This window comes from Pelodiscus sinensis, chromosome 3, assembly GCF_049634645.1.
Source record: "Pelodiscus sinensis isolate JC-2024 chromosome 3, ASM4963464v1, whole genome shotgun sequence".
In the NCBI taxonomy this organism is placed as follows: domain Eukaryota; kingdom Metazoa; phylum Chordata; order Testudines; family Trionychidae; genus Pelodiscus; species Pelodiscus sinensis.
The window spans coordinates 47,660,465-47,683,624 of record NC_134713.1 but is presented as its reverse complement, the minus strand read 5'-3'; the positions used below and the strand labels follow the sequence as shown (position 1 = coordinate 47,683,624).

Below are 23,160 nucleotides of genomic sequence, written 5' to 3'. Positions count from 1 at the left end.
AATAAAACAATGTAAAACATTAAAGCCTTCAAATCTAATTAGTCCTACTTCTCATTCAGCTAATCACTCATACAAACAAGTTTTACATTTGCAGGAGATAATACTGCCTACTTTTGGCCTACTGTGTCACCTGAAAGTCAGAACATGCATTTTCATGGCACTATTGTAGCTGCTGTTGCAAGATATTTAAGTACCAGATGCAATGAAGATTCATATGTTCCTGCATGATTCAACCATCATTCTAGTAGACACGTGCCCCATTCTGATGATGGGTTTTGCTTGTTAAAGATCCAAAACATTGAAGACCAGTTCCTGTTCATTTTCATTATCTGAGTCAGATGCCACCACCGGCAGGTTGATTTTCTTGCTGGGATTCGATAGATCTTTAATGGAATGTTGTTGTTCTTAAGACTTTTGAAAGCATGTCTCACACCTCAGCCTCTCAGGTTTTGGAAGGCACTTCAGATTCTTAAACCTTTGGTAAAGTGCTATCCCTATGTTTAGAAATATCACATTGGTACCTGCTTTGTGTGTTGTCAGATCTGCAATGAAAGACTTCTTAAAATTAACATTCTGGATCATCATCCAAAACTGCTATAACATGAACTATATGGCAGAATTTATGTAAAACAGAGCAGGAGATATAAAATTCTCCCCCAAGGAGGCCAGTCACAAATTTAATTAACCCTTTTTTTTTTTTAAATAAGCCTCCTCAGCATGGAAGCATGTCCTCTGGAATGGTAACCAAAACATACAGGGGCACATACATTTTTAGAATATCTGGCACACAAATTCCTTGCAATGCCAGCAAAAGTGGCATTAAAAATTATGAAATTATCTGTTCTCATTTTTAGGTAAATAAAAAGTGAGAAACGTTATCTCCCATTATTTGTCTTAGTGATTGTCTGAACGGGAAGTAGGACAGAGTAGAGTTGTAGGTTCTAAAGTTTTACATTGTTTTGTTTTTGAGTGCAGTTATGTACCAAAAAAAATTTGTATTAGAAAATAGTGTTTTCATGATAGATAGTTCAGTACAGTATTTGTATGAGGAGAATTGAAATGCAGTTTCTTTTTTTCAGTGCAAATATTTGTAATCAAGTATGAATATAAAATGAGCACTATACATATTCTGTGTTGTAATCAAAATCAATATATTTGAAAATATGGAAAAAAATTCAAAAAAATTGAATACATTTCAATTGGTACAACAGTGCTATTAAAACTGTGATTGATTGTGATTAATATTTGAGTTAATCACATGAATTAACTGTAATTAATCAACAGCCCTAAACATTATAGACAGAGTTGATCGCCTCACCTCAGTATAATGTCATGGAACCCTTTCTTCCATTCACAGTCTTCTATGAAAGCCTCTGACAGTCAGTGAGGAACAAAGGATTTTCAAAGCCATGGCTATTCAAAGACATGACTAATAGACCATTTATTCTAAATCACAGTGCTAGCATCTGATGAATTACATTGAATATTGAAGATTTTACATAGGCCTGTATATGGGGAGGGACTCATCCAAATTTAAACATGAAGAGGGCTATTTCACACAATAAGTTATATCTCCCTTTGAATTTTAGAGGCCTCACTCTAAATTGTGATGTGGTAAATAAGAAAATAAATGTGACACAATCACATTTTAATGAACATTTGTCCTCCTAGACCACATAAAATTTTCAGCAATTGTACATATCTTATAGTCTCCTTTTTTTAAAGAGATCTAAGAAACATCATGATTTATATGCAATAGAGCAATCTCAAATTTTCTTTCTGAGACCCATGGCAACTTACTATAAAAAATCTCAGAAGTCCACTTACGACACTGCTATGTTTCTGCAAGCAGAAACATAGCACCAGAATTAGGAGGTAGCAAACAGGGAAATTTCCTGGGACCTCACACCATGGGGGCCACATGAAGCTAAGTTGTTCACACTTTGGCTTCAGCCCTGAGGATATTTCTACACAGCAGGGTTAAAGTCAAATTAAGCTACACAACTTCAGCTACGTCAATTGCGTAGCTGAAGTCAAAATAGCTTAATTCAGCTTTGTTGCTGTCTACACAGCAGGAAGTTGAAGGAAGAACACTTTTCATTCAATTTCATTTACTCTTTGTGAAATGAAGATTACCATGAGTCAGAGTAAGAAGTCCTCTGGCTCGACATTATTTTGAAATAAAGGCTTGTACGGGGGGTCCTAGCCTCTGATGGAGAGTTGCTTCAATACAAAGCATGTGTAGGGAAGCTTGAAAAATAATCTACGTCTTCAGTGCTATTAATACAATTTAAGTGAGAAGATTTTTCAATAAGACAAGGAGCTTTTAGTTGTGGTTCATCATGTGGCTATTTGTCCTACTTTTTCCATGTCATGATTATTCATCTCTTGTGAATTACATTCACATTTAAGCTAAGTTAAATTTGTATTGCAACCACGCAAAAGCCAGGCGTATCAGTGCATCAAGTTTAATGATGAATTACTGAGTTTTTGTTGGTTATTCTCAAAATTAAAACACGTAAATGTATTCTTCCTTTGCACTAATTGTGAATTTTGCATGTTTGACACAATATCCCTGAATAAGTGTGCATAAAATAAAAAAAATGTTTGTAAAACTGGTGACTAGCAAACCAGTTTATTTGTTTTCATTTCACCTGGTCATGCTCAATATAGTTACTGTACTCATAATTTTGGGGTTTTATGGTTCATAACTATGCTATTATTAGATATTTATACCATGCAATGGATAATTGCCTTGTAATCCTTAGGCATTTGTGTTAGACTATTAGGATCTCTAGAACCAGGCTGGTACAAATGCAAATGTTATTTGTTTTAATGCAGCTGCATGTGAATATATATATCTAGAACAAATAGCTTAGATGATACATAGAGCCCCCTATCCTGTATACTGGAAAGAAATTACTCTGAAAGAGACTTGTAGGTTGAAGTAGATAATCAGCTGAACATGAATTTCCACTGTGACACTGTCTAAAAGGGGTAATGCAATTTTTTGATGTATTAACAGAGGAATCTTGAGCAGGAATAAAGAGTTTATTTTATCTCTGCATTTGACACTTGTGTGACATATTCGAATATCAAGTTCTGGTGCCTACAAGTAAAAGAAAAATGTTGATTAATTTGGGAAGATTCAGAGAAGAACTATGAGAATGATTAAAGGATTAGAAAATATGCCTTACAGTGAGAGATGCAAGTAGCTCAGTTTATTTAGCTGAACCAAGAGAAAGTTATGAAGTGTCCCAATTGCAGCCTACAAATATTTAGTAACGAGCTCTTCAGTCTAGCAGATCAAGATGTAATATAACATGACCCAGTGGCTAGAAGCTAGGTAGATTCAGAATGGAAATACAGTGTGATTTTTTTATGCTGAGGGAAGGCACATCAATAGTGGGGAGTGAAGTGGGCAGTTTCTCTGGGGCCTGGCGATTCAAAGGGACTTGGAGTTCCTGGCAGTCACCGCTGATGTTGCACCAGCAGTGGTGGCCAGAATCCCAGGCCCTTTAAATTGCCACTGGAACACTGCAACATGTGCTCCGTGCTGTTTTGAGGGCCTGTAGGGCTCACTCTGCTCTGGCCAGCTCAGAGTACTGGCTTCCCTGACTCCACCCCTTTCGCCTGAAGTGCTACCCCTGTGAGGGCATTAAATTGCCCCCCTACCTTTCCCAGGAGCTGGCTCCCCTGACTAAGGGCTATTAACCACTGGAACAATTTACCAAAGTTTATTGTGGATTCTCAATCCATCACTATTTTAAAATCAGGACTGGATTTTTTTTTATAAGATATGCTCTAAAATTATTTTGGGAAAGTTTTATACATGTGCTATATATGAAGTCAGACTGGACAGTCACAATGGTCCCTTCAGGTACGGGAATCTATGAAGTTTTAATCCTTAGTAAGTACCCATTTTTGTTGTTTTATGCAATACTGGGTACACTGTTCCTAGGGGTAAAATCCTGGCCCTTCAGAGAGAGAATTTTATCCCTACAGTGCTATTTTGGCACAAGCTCTCTTGCTTTTTGCTTCATGTCTTTCTTGTTACAGGTACACAAGGGCTGCGTCTAGACTGGCATGATTTTGCAGAAATACTTTCAACAGAAAAGTTTTTCCATTATAAGTATTTCCGCAAAAGCGTGTCTAGAATGGCACAGATGCTTTTGCGCAAAAAGTGCTTTTGCCCAAAAGCATCTGTGGCCAGTCTAGACACAATTTTGCGCAAGAAAGCTCCAATCGCCATTTTAGCAATCGGGGCTTTTTTGCGCAAAACAGTTCTTCCCTGTCTACACTGGCCCTCTTGCGCAAGTATTCTTGCGCAAGAGGGCTTTTTCCTGAGAGGGAGCGTGAAAGTATTTGCGCAAGAAGCACTGATTTTGTACATTACAAAGTCAGTGCTTTTGCGCAAATTCAAGCTGGCAGTGTAGACCGCTTGCAAGTTTTTCCGCGAAAGCAGTTGCTTTTGCGGAAAAACTTGCCAGTCTAGACACAGCCAAGGACAATAGTCAAGATGTTCAAACTTGAGATTCTAAAAAGAAGCTCTAAATCCATATTCGTGGATATGAATTTAGAGGCTTATTTTTTAGGAACTCAAGTTTGAACATCTTGAGTACTGTCTCTGTGTACTTGTATGATAACAAGAACTTACATATGTTGCTTCATTTTCAGAAATGTTAAGCATCCTCAAAGTCCATTAAAATCAGTGGGAGCTACAGTAATATAGCATCTCTTAGAGACATGCTACTTCCTTAAGTACCTAAATATGGATTTGGGCATAGATCATTAGGCTCTTAGATTTGGAAATTTGCAGCAATGTTTCTATTAAAGGTAGAGAAGTTCCAGGTCTAAGAAAGCTATGACTAAACTGAGGCAGTATTTCCATATTATGATCCTGATTTTCTTCTGCTCTGCAATTTGTGTAGACATTTACTAGTGTGTAAAGCTGAAAAAAATCACTATGAAATAAGAACAGTAGCAGTTTACTCACTTTGCATAAGTAAAATGGCCACACAAACTGCAAGGCAATGGGATGTCTGGTTTAGTCTCCATCTTCTCCTTCTTCCTGAAGTCTTTCTCTTTCACACTTTATCTTCTCATTCCACTGTCAAATTACTGTGTTGCAGCCATGATACTTCTACGTGAGGTTTTCCTTTGAAGTCTATCAATAAAATTCCTTAATGAGTTGTTTCATGTTGATCAAACTATCAGGTTTTTTTATTTTCTGTTCCCTGAGCAGAACTACCAGCCTCTCTCTATGTCAGAGATCAAACCCAAATCTCACTCGTAGTACAGAGCACTACTATTAGGGCACACACTACCTTTTTCTGTCTTTAAAGCAAGTAGAAGCAGTCTGTTTAGTTTAGCTTAATACTTTGTTGCATTGATATTTTTTTCATGTGTGCTGTAGCACCACCTGATAAGATTCCCTTATAAACAGCATTGTAGTTAGAGATATGTGTAATTTTGGGAACAAAATAGTTATAGAAAAATACATGTGGTGAACACAAAGACATTTTGCAGCTTCATGTCCATTTCACCAAATTGTTCATTTACCACTCTTCCCCTTTTCCACTATGTTGTTAGTCCTTCTGATCAAATCCCAGGTAGTCTAACAGAGCATTGAGAAAACACAAGGGCAATGTATTTGAGGACATTCCAGTGGCTTCCAAGGGAAATATTAGAGGTCATCAAGGAGGAACTCCAGGACATATTTGACTTGGGAATAATGGATCAATCACCTTGTTTGTGGAGGAGCTTCATGTGCTCATTCCTAAGCCCGATAGTACAATACATTTTTATGTTGACTTCTGCAAGGTGAAAGTCTTATCCAAATTTGATCTCTCTGTTTGTACTGAGGGCAAATGAGTGGATTGAGTGACTAGAAGCCACTTGGTATATCTCTACCCTTGACTTCACTAAAGAACACTAACAAATTCCGTTACCACCAGAGTCTTGTGAAAAGATGGCCTTTTGGCTGTATTAGTACTGAATGATGATACTCGGGCTATGTGAATTGGCAGTAACTCTTAAGAGACTTGAGGCCAGATGAACTATTGGTCCTGGACCAGAACTATCAAGCAGAGATGAAGGCCTAGTACTATTCAGTGAAAACACTAGTGTACCTCAAAAGAGGTGAGACTAAAGATGATCTATCTGAGGGCCAAATCACCAGGAAAAAAGGAACCCTAGCAGACCTGAGCAGTAAACCTACAGCGTCGCTTCTAGGCCCAAGGCTGGTGAATTACATTATCACAGATGCCTAATGTGAGACACCTGCCGCCTAATTGTAGACATGCTGTGCACACACAGCTGAGACTGAAGTCAGATTGGAGGTGTTCTTTGAACATAAAACTGCTATTAAAATAAGAAGTACTCTTAAAAATCAAACCAAGACAATTAGCTGATACATTGGGCAATATTGACTATGTTCTCTGTGGCTCGGATATGGAACTGAGGCAAAAAATATTAGCAGAAAGTGTCAACTGGTTCTCCACCCACACACACGCTTTTGTAGGAATTGATGTATTATGATAAGAATTTTTTTTCTCTAGTAGTTTTTTTAATACCCTATCATAGTCAAAAGGGAAATGCCAAACAAAAAATCTCTAACAGTTGATAGATATTAATGATACATAGATCTGCTTAAACTCAGTTTCTGGCCCTCTAATAATATTTCTTACAATTTATTTAACCCTATCCCAGAAGACTCAGTCATGTAGGATATATTATGACCTCTAATTCCTGGAGCATGTGAAAACCAGAGCAGAGAATAACTATCCAGAAGCTTGGCAAAGATCTCTTGGTCTTGTTTGTGACAAATAATTTTTCATCCTTTGAAACTGTGTTCAAAACAAAGTATTTTTCTCTCAGTCATAACAATTATGACACTAAGAAACATATGAAGATAAGAGAGAACCTAAAATACCCTCCAAACATTTAAAATAGTTAAAATATGGAAACATACCTAATGGAAAACATTAATATATGATAAATAGATATGCAGCCTGTCCATAAAGATTTTATTCTTCCTTTGCTGTTGCAAAATCCCCTGAACATTATCGGTCTTTTCAGAGTTCTTTTGACCCATCAAACTTTCCCTCCTGTAAAACACACACACACAAAACAAAGCACTTGTCTAAAACTTCTTTGTTTCTTTATATTTATCTCTTTGCTGTTTCCCTTTTCACATCCATTATTTCCTACTTTTCTAATATCACTTGCCAAATATGCTACTGCTTCTTAGGGATTCAGGTTTAGACCTAATTATTGATACATAATCCAGAAGCACAATAATAGTAAACCATATATTGGATACTTTTTCTTAAAATCTGGAAATGATTTTTTCATAAGTAAAGAGTATCCACAAGCAATAAAACTTACCCAACACAATCAGGAGAGTAGGTTATGGATACAGTACAAAATATATAGGGTAAATACCTTTTGTGGTTTCTTTCCTCTTTTTAAAATCTGTGGTAAACTCAGGCTATGTCTACACTGTGTTCTTTTACTGGAAAAAGATACACAAATTGTGAACTGCAATTTGCGTAGGCTTTTCTGCTTCTTTTTTTCTGGAAGAGGCTTTTCCGACATTTGGCCCATTTACATGGGGCCAAATGTCGGAAAAGCCTCCTCTTTCAGATGATCCCTTATTACTGATAAAATGAGGAATACAGAGATGTCAAAACAACGTGCCTACTTTTTCAGAAACTGTTCCGAAAAAGCAGACATGTTTCCTGGACGTGGCAGAGTTTTTCCGGCAGATCTCCATTATCCTGGAAAAACTCTGTAGTGTAGACATAGCCTCAGTGGGCTATGACACAACAATAGCAAGAGTTGCAATAGCCCCAATCAACTTCTTTGGCTTATGGTCCACTTTTTAAGGCTCTTCATCAAACACATTGGATTCAACAGTTCCCAAACATTCATAATTCCCAATCTGCTGTCCTGCAGTTGTGTGTTTGCTGAACCATCCTGTTTGAAGTTTGTGAATAAGGGGTTTGGATGGGACATGTAGACTTCTAAGTGTCTCCAAAAATGAAAAATTGGTCTTTATTAATTGCAGTAGAATGTATACACAGATAATTTTAGAAATGTTAATCGATCAACATACATTTGCTCATGCCTAACAATGACTTAAGTGCAGTTACAGCAGGTGTGAATTTGACCCAAAACCACCGCTCTTTTTCAATGAAATTGTTGTTAGAAATGTAAGATTTTTCTCTCTTGTCAATCTATGATTTGTCTCTATGGCTTCAGTAAGATATGAAATCCTGTTAAAATGGGAAAGTAAGGACACACAGAAAGAAAAAAAGGGCTGTCAATATTGCCCAGCCCATATTTTTGAGAGTTGTGACACAATGTTTTCACTTTGTTTGCTCAGGTTAGATTTTTTTCATATCTGAAGGAGGAGCAGATTACATGATTATTGTAAATATAAAATTTAATCGTGTACATCTCAAGGAGAATCTCTCTCTGTTGTAGGACAGAGTCATAGCTTACATTTTCAAACAGCTAAACTCTTAAATTCAGATTGAGACACGTGATGTGATTTCTGAGGTCCTGAACACCTGCAGTTCCAGTTAACTTCAACAAACTTAGAAGATGCTTCAAACTTTTGATAGTTAGGTTTTAGCAACTTAAATTAGACCCAGTTTTGTTTTAATGTATTCGAATCCTGAAGCATTTGTTCTGTTTCTTAATGACTATCAGTTCATAGAGATTAAATATATTTAAAAGTCCTTTAGACTAAAACCCAGTTCACTGTTTAACAAGCACTGAAATAATTCACACTAGCCATCTTTGTCCTAGAAATGTTTTCCTAACTTTTGCTAGAAGGAAGGGAAATTTTGCCAGAAGCAACTACCTTGGCAAAACAAGTGAGTTGAGCCTCTGATGAATAGAAATGCTTGTACTGCAGCCCATCTCAAATTAATATTCAGTTCAACAGATGTTCTCAAGCTTTTTCTCTTTATATACAAAATAGACAATGAAATGCTTGATTTTTACTTTTATGAGCCCTTTCCACCTGTGTACAGATATCAACTAAGAAATAAATGAAATGATGACAAAAATAGGGGTGGTTTATTCCTCAATATAATTGCCTGGCAGGTGAATGGAAATGCCCTGTGACATCTGTCATTTAGAGATTAATATGCACAATGATTAAATACTTTATGCTGTTTAACCAGTGACAGATACTATATTCATACCTAATGTTAATTATTAATTTTAATATTGTCACCAGATTTCTGGGAAGATTTATATTTTCACATTCTTCAGTCTTTACCCAGTATCCGGGCTATATAGATAGACAGATTTTCTCCTGCTACGCAGCTATAAGCTGCACAGTTTCATTGCTAATGTACCATCTAAGGTGTTAAGCTTGTCTGACGGATCTATGTTCCTCACAGCTTCTTTACATATATTTGTTCTACAATGCTATACTGGCTAATATAACCCCTCTGATTAGAAAGGCATGGTTTCCATTTTATTATATTATCATAAAACAAAATGTATTTATTAAATAATATAACTTACATATTTATATATTCCTTTTTTCAGCTTACTATTCGGCCAAAAGTATCACTGCGTTTTTGAGATTCTAAAGCTTCAAATCTAGAAAACTGACTAATGCATTTGTTCAAAGACCAGGAAGGCGCATCAGCCAGCAATGACTCCTATTACAAATGTACTCAACTAAATGAAAATTGACATTAAGATAATTTATTTTTCATAATTCATTACAGAGCTACCGGTGTGTTTGCTTGCCTGGATGGGAAGGAACATTTTGTGAATATGAATCCAATGAATGTAACTCAGAGCCATGCAAAAACAACGGCACCTGTACAGATCTGTTCAATAACTATAGGTAAGCACCATCTTCTGCCCTAAATGATTAACTTTCTGCAATAACACACTAATGCACCCAGTTATTCATTTACACCTGCACTTGGTGAATTTAAAATTACTGCACAGAGATGAACAACAACTTCTGGCAAGAATACAGTGCTACAAGTACTGACATGTTCATTTGAAATCAGCAGCAGTAATGAATTGCAGATGGCAAGTGAAACAAATGAATCAATCTAAAATCCTTAGCAGGTAATCCAATCCGGAACTGCATCTCATCAAAGAAAATACGGAATCTCCTTCTACCGTATGTGCCCTTTAGCTGTAAGAAAAGGTTTGGGTATAGTCAGAGTGGGGGTTGGGGCAAGTTTATCCTAGGTAAAATGGACAGATCTGTGAGATTATATCACTGCTACCACCTTGTGGATGAAGATGACTAAGTAGTACTTTAGCATGACCATTAGCTACAGTGAAAATAACAGAAATAGTTTGGATCTGATGAAGATATCAGCACTGTTTTTGAACTGAAAAATATGAATCAACCTGTTATTTCAACCTAATCTGATATTTCTTTCATTTATAAAATCCTTTGCTTGTCACTGTTAGAACAATTGTCACTTGCAATCAGTATTTGTTACTCACTGCTAAAGACAGTGCTGGTTTCATTTTTCATAGCATCAATACTAATATGGTCTTTCTAAAGCTGGATGCCAATTCAAACAGATATAGAGTTGGATGTTAGAAAGTATACAACATAATTGCAATGTAAACTTTTATTGTTTGCTGTATACTGACAGTGTGCGTGGCACATCACATAACACAGAAAGATGGACAGGAGAAGTTTAAAACTATTAAACATTAAAATTCACACATATAGGAGTAGGTGAACTAAAGGAGTTAGGCACCCACGTCCCTGCTTTGGGCAAATAAATCCCAGTTTTGAAACCAATACAATGCACAAACTCTTATCTTATCTGGTAGGCACCCTCCGAACAAGCCTACCGAATCTGACCATTCAGATGAGGTCACACCAAACCATGTTGACAAGACAGGAAGGATGATAAAGTCTCAAAGGAGCGGGGTGACTAGAACTTTGATGAGTGCTCTAACCACTAAGATATATCATGCTTGGGCTCTCTTGCTCTCTGTCCGGCCCAAATGACTCTTCAACTGTCTGCAGTGCAACAGTTTCAGCAGGAGACATTGCAGGACTCCCTGTGTAAGAATATCCTTTAGCTCAATGGATATGACATTCACCTGAGATACAGCAGTTGAAATCATTACCAAGAAAATCCTCTCTGGTAATGTCTATATATATTTCAGATAATTGAGGTTTGTATCAAAGCCTTTCACTGTGAAAAAGAAATAATGCACAAATATTCCTGGATTCAATCCTCTCATTTTTCTAATTCTATTGCTATTGATATGTTGTTGCTGCTGACAGTATGAAATTTTATCAGCTACTTGATTACATATGCTCTTTTATAAAATGTTGATATTTGACCATTTTAAAATAAGGAAGTTTTCTAAATTAATAAAAATGAATCTTTTGAATATTTATAATTACCTATACAAAAGAAACTGTTTAGTTTATATTTTTTGTTGTTTCCACTACTGTGTCCCCCATTCTAATCCTCAGTAGATCATAAGCTTTAAATTATGTTTCAAAGATTTTACAACCATATGCATTCATGAGCAATTGCAAATACTTTGTCATTGATTCTATAGCTGTGCCATCTTTTTTGAAATATTGCATATATTCCACCCAAATAAAATCATAGCCTAATAAAGGCCTTTAGGTGTTCTTAACCACAAAAAGCTGCTAATAAGAAAAAAATTAAGTGAAAATATCACATTCTGAGTTCAGTTCAGACCACTCACAAGTTATGTTACTGTCTTCCCTATAACTTTATGATAAAAATAAATTTTATTAAAAAAATGCAAGTGTTTAAGTATAAGGAATGAAGATAGAGTTAAGAGTGAAACAAAACAAAATATATTTATAGAAATCAAATGATAAAACTACCAAAAACAGATGTTGTGACATCTCTCACCACTCATTCTTCACAATTGTGGCTGACTTTCCATCAGACAGGAATTTCCACAAAAGTAGAAGATGACAGCTTCACTTGTCCTCTTAGGTTAAAGATATTTACTTAAGCAGGTGTCACACCCATCTTCAGTTCTAGAGATGTCAATCCTCCTTGGTTGAAGGATCCATCTTTCTCAGCTTGCAAGTGTTCTGGCCTCTTGTGTTTTTCTAGTGGCGGATACCAAAATGACTTCTGTCCTGCTTATATCTTCTAAAGTTCAATGAAATTATTTCCAGAGGTAGGATGACCTCATGTTTTTCTTCCCTTCCTATGGACTTCCCATCTTTCTATAGTTTCTGCAGTAATGCAGCCTCCATTGTTTCTGATTCTACCATGCTTAATTTAGATAATAGACAGACAGATAGCTATGACATTCTCTTGTGTGTGAGCAGAATGTACAGCCTAATATCAATGAGTATCCACAATTCATTACATAGTGTTAATACATGCATGATATCGATTACCACTATGTCATTAGCCTTCAGAAATATCCTGACTCTGTAAACTCTTATTATATAGTAATACTGTATACAATCAGTTGAATCAATTTGCGTATCTTTTGGGGTTAAGACTGCACTCTTTGTATGTATAAACCAGTAAGCCTTTGAAATGGTTTCTTCTGAAAAGTGGAACAAAGACTAAACTTCTCTGTCCCACTGAGAGTAGATGCCTTACTGTCTTCTTCTCCACTTACACATATGGGATTTGCCTCCACCCTATTAGCTTGATTGGCTTGTTTACTACTTATATATAAACTGAGGAAAACACACTTTCCTTGTTTAGAATAAATTTGTTAAACAACCCTTTCTGATATTCCTGACTTGAACACATTTTAATTGTAATTCCAGTACACATTAATAATGGTTTACATCAATCAGATACATATATCAAACAAGAATACTAAAAATCAGTGAGTTATTAGTTTTCAAATGGTACCTCACAAGCCATATTTGGTACAAAGACTGTAGAGTGTAAATATAGAACTGTTTTATGTGACATTTGTCTTCATCCATTCTTTGAAAATAATGTACTTCTCTATCTCCTAGGTGAGGCAGTTCTCCTAGCTATGTAGAAGAAATGGCCTGGGCTTCAAAATAATATATCAAATCTTGAGATTGTCAAATAAGAAATATCCTCATTGGTTTTTCACAGCTCCCAATTCTTCTTTTCCATTCAAATAACATCATGATATGGGAGTGCTTGGCTCTCATGGTAGGGGAATTGTTAGTTATGGTACTACATATTCTTTTATTCCCTCCAGACACCCTCTGTCTCTTTTATGAAAAATCCTCATGTGCTCCCCTCAATGCTGGCTACTAGAGGGAAGTTTGAAAATAGTTAGGACGTTTAATATTTTCTGTGAATACTGTTAAATTGTCATCCAAATACCCAGTTAGTTTGGTTTCCACAAGCACATGTAACACGTTGGACAACTCTTTAGGTGTTCATCTGCTCTCTACTGCATGGAATGTTAGACCTTTCTAAGTGTATATTATGTCCCCCACAGGTCACTGACCTATACATTTTAAGAATTTTTGTTATTCAGCCTAATAGAGGGAAGTACTACTTGTACACATTACACAGAAATCGTAGAGTTGGACAATACTAATCCTTCGTCAGAATTTGGATCCATCAGCCAGATATCAGTATGTGACTAATACGTACTTCATGGGTATACTGAAGTCCATCCCAAACTTGATAGCTGTAAATGGGAATGGAATGGTAGCTAAAATCATTGGTTCCTATCTTTTGTGCTAAAGAATACAATCTTTTGTATGCAGCAGTTCTAGAACTTATGATTCATACTTAGCCAGGTCTCACATGCCGCACAGTATATGTAGAGGCATACATGTATCCACATTAATACATTACAGATACAAATTTCAAATTGCCACAGGGAATTAGGAGCCTCATAGACTTTCAGTGAGATTTAGGTACCTGTTTGTCACCTTTCAAAATGGGTCTTCAGGGCCATATGTGCTCTGAAAATATTACACTCGATCTGCTAAATGCATATTGCCTAAAATTAATCTGTTTGAATAGTTACATGATAATGTTATTTATTAATACAATTTTCTGAAACATAGCCAGCAGCCTGACAAACTTTTAGTTAAGGATCCATAATTGTTCTCCTTGCCAAATATTAGAATTGCTGGGATTTTTTTTCTTTCTAATTAGGCTCAAAATTTGTAAACTCCCTTGGAGAAAATGGTGGAATATCTGCCTACATGTATTTAAATCCCTAATACAGCATTGCTACTTGGATACAGCCTATGGGAGAAAATACACATATGCATTGGTACCTTGTTGAATCATGACATTCATTCTTAGGATTACTGACATAATCATCTAACTATTATAGCATAGTTACTACTACTTTTAATTGCCAATTCAGATCAGTGTTGAGAAACTATTAAAATAATAAAAGTGTGTGTCATTTAGACATACAATTATATCCACAGCTGAATTTTTCTTCAGCCCTACACTTAATTATTACAACTATTACAAAAACTGTTAGGTTGCACCAGAAATAACTTAAGAGCTTATTAAATAATGGCATTCTTACAACATTACTGAAAGATATCAGCCTACTCCAACAAAGCTTAAGACATCAAACACAAATGAGATCAATAAAATTGTTAATTGACTTACCGTGAGCCTGAGAGAGAAATTATTAATTAATCTAAATGTGTCTGGAAACCACATTCCACCTGAAAGTGTGAACATATCACAATTTCAATCACAGCTCTGTCAAACAAAGCTTTCTGCCCTTCCCATATTGAACTGCTGTAGTTTGGTGATGTTTGTTTTTTGTTTTGCTTTGTTTTGTTTTGTTTTTTGCAAACAACTTAAGAATTATGGGAAATGATTTTAAATCCACAGAAGCTTCTCTTCTGATGAGCTAGTAAAAAAGAGTTCACAAAATCTGCAAGACTTCCTTGTCCTCTCTGTCTTGTTACAGCTTTAATTGTAGTGTTTGCAAAATAAGTTGGCAAAAAAGTTTACTCCTCCTTCTCTTCTGGAAGAACAATTCAGATCATTCCCTTTGCTAAACATTTGCTCAACTGCCTTTTGAGCAAAAAAGATCCTCCATGCATTCTCTTAGGCTAAGAGTACATATTTATAATTATCAATTACATGCATAAGATATGCTTATCTTCCAACACTAGATTTCTCACAGCAATATAGAACTAAAAAGGAAACTGGGGTATGGATGAAATTTAAATGTTGAGTTTAGATTTTCTTTTGTTCCTGGCACTTCTGTATACTAGTGCCTTTCTTTGACCCATTTTGTCTTCCCCATACGTACTCCACATCATTACCCATAGAAAGGGATCTACAGAATACTTACTGTTTCCAGATACCAAACTCTGAAACACTTTGCCAACAAACCCTTTTGTTAGCAGTTCTTTTGGGCTCCTTGACCAACTCTTCCTTTGACTGCTGCAGAGCTATCACAGAGGCAGTGCTATATTTTGGCTTTTGTGCCTCTGACTGGCCTTTACTTTTGATTATTTGGTAAGCTTGCCTATTTTTATATTAGTAAAGAGTCTTCTGTAAGTTTTGTTTTTGGTCTGTCTTCAAAAACTTTATGTGGTTGGTTCAGAGATTTCCAAAGTTAAACTCAACAAATTTGTGAAGAAGCAAAAAAGAGACAACACATTTTTCAGGCACAAGAAGTTTTGTTTTGTTTTTATTTTGAAGTACTTCATATCCTGTTACAAACCACTGGAAATATATGGTCTGCTAACTGTCACACTACAAAAACAATGAGGAGTCATGTAGCACCTTAGAGACTAAAAGATTTATTAGGGCATAAGCTGTTTCCTAATAAATCTGGTAGTCTCTAAGGTGCCACAGGACTCCTCATTGTTTGTGCAGATACAAACGCACATACCTCTCTGAAATTTGTCGAACCGCAGTATTTATCACAGCTCCAGGATTTTAGCTGCTCTAGATGAAGTTCAGAATATCCTCTTCCCATCTCAGTGGAGTAGACTAAACAGTCACTAACATTTTGCAAGTTTGAGGGCAGATTTTTGTCATTTACTCAACAATTGTCTAAAAGCCTGGTGAGATCTTCACTCACAGTTGTTTAGTAAAACACTAAACTTAAATAAATGAGATTTTACATGGGCATTTTTTCAAGTCAAGGGAAGTGACTTATTGGGAAGTGTTTTTAAATGACCAACATACATGGAGGGCAAAGGCATAACTTCTTAGAGCATCTTATATGCTTCTATAACTAAATTTCAAATAAACTAGTATACTGAACAACTAATTTAGCTATAACCATTCAAGAAAGAGATCTTGGAGTCATTGTGGATAGTTCTTTGAAAACATCTGCTCAATATGCAGCAAAAGTCAACAAAGCAAACAGATTGTTAGGAATCATAAAAAAGGGACAGAGAATAAGACAGAGAATATCTTATTGCCTCTATATAAATCCATGGTACTCCCACCTCTTGAATACTGCATGCAGATGTGGTCACCTCATCTCAAAAAAGACTTATTGGCATTGGAAAAAGTTCAGAAAAGGGCAACTAAATGATTAGGTGTTTGGAATGGGTGCCATATGAAGAGATTTAAAAGACTTGAACTTTTCAACTTAGAAAAGAGGAGACTAAGGAAGGATATGATAGAGATCTATAAATTCATGACCGGTATGGAGAAAGTGAATAAGGAAAAGTTATGTACTTGTTCCCATATCATAAGAACTAGGGGTCACAAATGAAATTAATAGGTAGCAGGTTTAAAACAAAAGGAAGTTTTTTGTCATGCAGAGCATACTCAACATGTGAAACTCCTAGCCAGAGGATGCTGTGAAGACCAGGACTTGAACAGGTTTCAAAAAAAAAAAAAAAAAAGCTATGTAAATTCATGGAGGTTAGGTCCATCTATACTTATTAGCCAGAATAGGTAGGAATGGTGTCCTTAGACTTTGTTTGTCAGGAGCTGAAAATGGATGACAGGAGAGGGATCATTTGATGATCACCTGTTCTGTTCACTCCCTCTAGCACTGGCCACTGTTGGAAGACAGGATACTGGGCAAGATGGACCTTTGATCTAACCCAGTATGACTGTTCTTAGGTTCTTATGTTCTTAAACTATAAGTACCCCTTTCTGTCTGCCTAGGGATCTTCATGTTGCATCATTAAATAATAACATATAAAAGTAATGATTTATTTCAGCTTTCTGCCAAAAGCAACTAAACCATGTATCTTATCATTATAGTTAACATCTGTTAAGTGGATGAGCGATAGTTTCTAATTACAAAAATAGATTTAAGTTATATCTGTGCAAATATATGATATCAGGAGTTATCCCCATCTGTCATGTATGCTGGTCATTTTTTAAAAACATTTCAAAATTAAATAAGCCACAAATACTTGGATTTCTCTTCTCTTTTGTAAATTTCTGCAATATTTTATCTGTTCAAATACACAGATTCATAAATGATTTGAATGTCAGTTATGTTGATTATGACTTTATGCGACTGTCACCTATCAGTAGCAATGGTAAGTCTCTACTTCTAGACAAGTTACAAAAACAACAATAGAAAAAAAAGGAGATACACTAATAAATACCTCAGTTTCAGTTCTAGTATATTTCTTAAAATTTTTCAGATTTCTAAACAAGAGGCTTAATATAGAGATGTTTTCTCAATTTATTGTATATCCAATGTATATAGATAGGGGTATGCAAACCAATTTATGAAGAAAATACATGAAAATGACAAGGAAATTTGAGAACAATGTCTGGGCATAAAAATATCAAAGTCAGTGGTGGCCAACTGGTAGTCCACAAGCCATCAGCATTCTACATGTGGCCCACAATAAACGTTTACCATTGCCCTTGTGCAGGGTTGCCAGATTCCTCTTGTTCCTGTCCATGAAGGGTTTTTTTCTCTCATCTCTATTAATAATTGATATGCACAAAAACCAAGGGCTTGTGAAGTGACTTATACCAATTGCACACAATATTGACTGAGTCATGCGCTCCCTCTGCCTCCAATCTAAACATTTCTATAGTTCAGTTGAAACACCCTACAAATTCTAGATATGCAAGCACATTTAGGTTAGTTCTGCTATCTCAGGGAACTGACATAGTTAGGACAATCTTTCAGCCCACAGAGATGGAGGGCCACATAACTCACTATTCTAGGTTGCCTATCACTAGTCTAGGTGGAACATTTAATGATTGGGGCTACAAGAAAGGGCTGAGGAGGAAAGATAAATGTAATCTTAAATATATGTATCTTAATTTCTGTTGGCAAAGTAGAATTGGGGACAGGAAGCAAAATTAATTGTGAGCCCTCCTTTCACCTCTCTTGATCTTGGGCTTGGACAGGGGAGAGTATCAGCATAAGTATGCTTGAGAAATCCCACTGGCATGACCCCCTCCCTTGTTTTATGAAAATTGGCATATGAATATGCATAACTCAAAGACATTTTAGGCAAAATGCATCATGTAATATATCATTTTTAAAGTTCCAACCCACTGAATGTGTATATCCTGTTTTGTGCATATATTATTCTTGTATATGAAGTTACAAATATGGCATAAGGATCTATTTATAATTTTCTGTGTTTATTTTCCCATGGTAACTTACTTTGATCTTACTGTTTCCACTTGCAAGCACTTAAGTCCTACTTCTTGTAATTACTAAAAGTACTTTTGTTTATTTCAATCCTAGTGTAAGCAATGGTTACCTCAGGGCAGAGGGGAGCAACCACTGTGCATATCTCTTTCTTATTGATAGATTTGACGGACATTATGAGCTTTCTTTATGTAAAAATTTTACACCAGGTAAACCAAATTTATCTGGGGTTTTGGACCCTTTTGAGGGCTAGTTTCCTGGATGTTCAGCTCACCTTCAGCAGAAATGGTTCAGCGTCTGTGTTGGGAAGAGCGTTGGATATGATAGCAGACTTCAGTTACTATAATGGGTGTTTCAAAGAGGAAAGAGACAGGCTATTCTCCAGGGTGGCAGATAGCAGAACAAGAATCAATGGTATCAAGTTGCAGTGGAGGAGGTCTATGTTGTATATTAGTACAAATTACTTCACTAGGAGGGTGGATTGTGTAGGGAGGTGGCAGAATCTCCTTCTTTAGACCAGGCTTGACATAGCCCTAATATATGGTTCTATGATAGACACACAAACTTTGCTACCAAAGGTGACTCTCCAGCTTTTCTTTTAGACTTGTTTTATATAACCTTTGGGTATCTTACTTTCTCTGGGCCAAGTATTTGACCCATTGATTTCTGAGACATGTCAATATATAGGAGGGAATGATGGAAATGAAATGGAAATGGAAAGAGGCTGAGTTGAAAGGATAGACCTGTCAGTCATCAGCATTGAAACAATAGTTGAAACTAGTGACACAAACCTAGAGAGATCTTAAATTGAGAAAATGAGAAGACTTTGGGACAAACACAGAAAAGCTAATTCTCAAAAAGAAACACTGAGAGGTCTGACGTTTTTAAAAAAAAATGTTTGTTCTATGGCAGTGTTTCTCAAAGTGGTCCTTGAAACCACTTGGAGAAACTTGCTAACTGGCTGCTCTGGTGTGTTTATTTTCCGGCTCTGTGGCCAAAGAGCCTCATGGCTCCTATTGGCTTCATGCTGCTTCCCATGGATCTCCTCGGCTGCAAATGGTAAACCACATTCAGTGGAACTGTGATGCTCCTTGGTGCTGGAACCAGTAAATAAACACTCTGGAGCGGCCAGTTAGCAGATTTCTCAAAGTGGTTTCACTGATCGCTTTGAGAAACACTAATCTAGCTGGCAGGTGATGATGAGGTAGCCAGTTACAGGAGTGGATGAGAAAAGGAGACATGGGGAAAGAGCTCCTCTTTTCTGTCAGTGACAATACATGGACAGGATTCCATGGTAGTGACATGCTCTTTTCATATTGTTACCATATCCCTGTTTTGATATGGATATCTAGAAATAAGCACAACAATTTGAATCAACTATATCTCCTCCCTGCTAGAATTTCAGTGGCCATTACTGATTATACTAAATCTGAATTGTACTAAAATAAAATTCAAGTACTGTTCCTTTTTCTTCTCCTTCATGGTTGCAATTTGGGGCAGTATATTGTTCTCAGACATCCTATGGATTAAAAATTAAAACTAAAATAGACAGAGAAATAAAGTGAATCCAGAAAGGAAGAATGGCAGAAGAAGAATGTGAGAGAGACTTTGTGATCTAATCCAAATCCTTTTATAATACATGTCTGTTGCAGATGAGTCATAGAATCAATTTTGTTTGTTCTTTTGCCCTTCATTTAACATTTTTTTCTGGAAGAAAAATGACTTTTTTCAGAAATCCCTACTAAAATATGAAGTTTAAAGACACAATTTCTTCCTAAAATAACAATAAAAATAAAAACAGAAAAAAAACAGAGCAGGCACTTTAAAATGTCTTATTAGTAATGAATGGGAAACCATTCATCATTGTTTGTCACAGCTTATATTTTTCATGCTTGTTCAATGCCTATGATATTCACAAGAAGAAAAATTTAGAATAGGATTATGGCAATTGCTCTCTCCCTAAACATCATATCTTATTGAACCATGAAAAATAGGTAATAAGCAATTCCAAATAAAGGGACAGGATGTAGATCACTTTCAAAAAAAGTTATTAATACAAATCTTGATATTACATTTTTAAAACAGTATGGAATTAATCAATTTCAGAACTTGCATGCATTTTAACCAAGGTACTCTTGTGGTTGTAAAGAAGAGTGTAAGTATGCAATTTGGAAAATACACACATAGGAGTTACATATATTACTGTGCTTAAGAAATTGTTTCTTTGGGTTATATAAATGTGAAATCAATCTACATGATTAGAAAATCAACATAATCTCCACTTCTAGTTCCTACAGATAATTGAATTTTAGTTTATAGTCTTCTTGTTTTTGTCTGGGGTTTAAATTGTTCTGTTTTGTTAGATCAATACAACTATTATAGAAAAATTGATATAGACTGCTAATCCAAATAATGAACAAGAAATTTTATCTCTGTAAAATAGTGCTTTCCCTTCAAGTGTATGAAAACTGGCAAGTCAAAAATCTGAAATTATCGTATTTTCTTCCACTAAATGCTACTTTATATGTATGAAGAACACCGTCAAATTAAAAATAAGAGTCCTTTGACTCTGAAAGGCACCTCTGTGCATGTGTGGGGGGAGGAGACACATAAAATTCACATTTCAACAAGAGTCCTGTGGAGACGCTTCTTTTGTGTTTTTATGTATGTTCATTAGGTTTGTTCATCCCATGTATGGGAAGGGCCATCATAAATTTTCATAGGTGTGCTCTATTGAAATAATTCAGTAAGAAAGCCTGAAAAGAAAGTATGATGATTTGTATTGCAGTCTCAAAACATTGATAAAGCTATGTTGGTCTAAGCATATTAAAGAGATATGGTAGATGAGGTAATATCTTTTATTTAACCAACATCTGATGCTGAAAGAAACAAGCTTCCAATCTTATGCCTCCTGAATAGGAGCTCTGGGTAAACTCAGAAACATGTCTCTATCACTAACAGAAGCTGGTCCATTAAAAGATATTACCTCATTCACCACTTCTCTCTAGTAGGAAACAAAGACAGATGAAGAGATAACTAACTCTTGGATACCAACTGATTTGTTATGACTATTTATTATGCTTTTAATTGAGAAGCATCAAGTATTGAGGAAAAGGCAATTTTGAAAATGTTGTTTGTCAGTGAATAGCTTGATTAATTTTGTAGTTCATAACAGTTATAACAAGGAAATTTGCTTAATCTTGTGGTTGTAACATTTTGTAAAATCAGATATACATCTTGGAGCATGTTCTAAAATGCTAATGTGAATTAATGTTAAGTACTTACTCCTGCTCTTTTTCTTTTTTTATATAACTACAATTGTGGCACTTATATATCAAATATCTAATTTTTCTGTTTCAACTTCCCAGTCCTGCACATTTAAGACTTGAAATATTTTTTCAAGGCTTAAAAAGCTCAGTTAACTCTGAAGTTTGTAAACCTCATGAAAGATAGGTCTGAATCATTGGTTTCCAAAGATATAAAGAGCAGCCTTATAAGATATTTCCTCAGCCTGGAATTTTCATAGGCACCTACAGGAATTAGATGACCAACTCCCATTATCTTTTAAAGAGATTTGGGTATCTAAGCCCATTGGGCTCCTTTGAAAATCCAAGAATTAATTATTTGAAACTCTAGCTGAGATACTTTTCTATATCTTGACTAAACTTCCAGTTAGGGTTTGTTATGTACATCAAGCATATATTGACCACTATTGAAGGGTTAAATAATTATCTATCTAATCACATAATTATTGGCGTCATTTACTTTTATGATGCCTTGATTCTTCTCTACCAAATCCTGTATCTGGAAAATCAGCTAAGTAGGCATGAGCAGTTACTACTAAATGGATCTCAGAGGTGTATCCATGTTAGTCTGTAACTTAAAAAACAAGTAGTCCTGTGGCACCTTCGAGTCTAATAAAAATATATAGAATCGTCAGATAAATTTGAGTGGAAATAACAGAAACCAATATAATATGCAGGTACTACACAGCAGAAGTAGTACCTGTCAATTGTAGGACCCATATTAATGAGGCTAAATAAGTGGAGAGAATGTGTCCCAGTAATAGCCTTTGATGTAAAAATGCAGATGTTAAAGGCAGGAGAAATTGGTTTTGTAATACACCAACCAGTTAATGACTTTATTCAAGCCCAGGGATTTACCCCTGCTACAGACTCTTTCCACAAGTGAAATAATCACTGGACCTAATCAAATAAGCCACAAAATCAGGAGCTCATTCAACTGCACATCCTCTAAGGCAGACCTAGGCAAAATATGGCCTGTGGGCCAGATACGGCCCACCAAACCACAAGATCCAGTCTGTGGATGCTACGGGGAGCCCTAGGCAGGTTACTTGCTTGCCTCACTCCACCCATGTACCGCTGAGAAACGTGGCTACAGGGTAATTTTTCTTAAAAAACTGAGAGTCTGGAGGGGAGGGGGAAAGCTTTAGGAGTTGCTCCCACCCCCAGAACATTCCCATTGGCTGGTTCCTTGCCAGAAACTGGCCAATGGGAGCTACCTGTTTCAATAACCGGCCTCCACAAAGCACAAGGGGCTCCAGAACACATGGCTGCATCCTGTGCAGGGGTGGGGCAGCAGGAAGGT

General features: G+C 36.0%; 1 protein-coding gene across 1 annotated transcript in view; it reads left to right on the top strand.

Annotated features, from left to right (window-relative positions):
- Positions 1-23,160, top strand: part of LOC112547815 (protein eyes shut homolog) — a 302,929-nt gene that overhangs the window by 260,919 nt on the left and 18,850 nt on the right. The window contains exon 10 of the mRNA XM_075923696.1: positions 9,756-9,877. Within this exon, the coding sequence (XP_075779811.1) occupies positions 9,756-9,877 (122 nt within the window). The remainder of the gene's footprint in view (positions 1-9,755; positions 9,878-23,160) is intronic.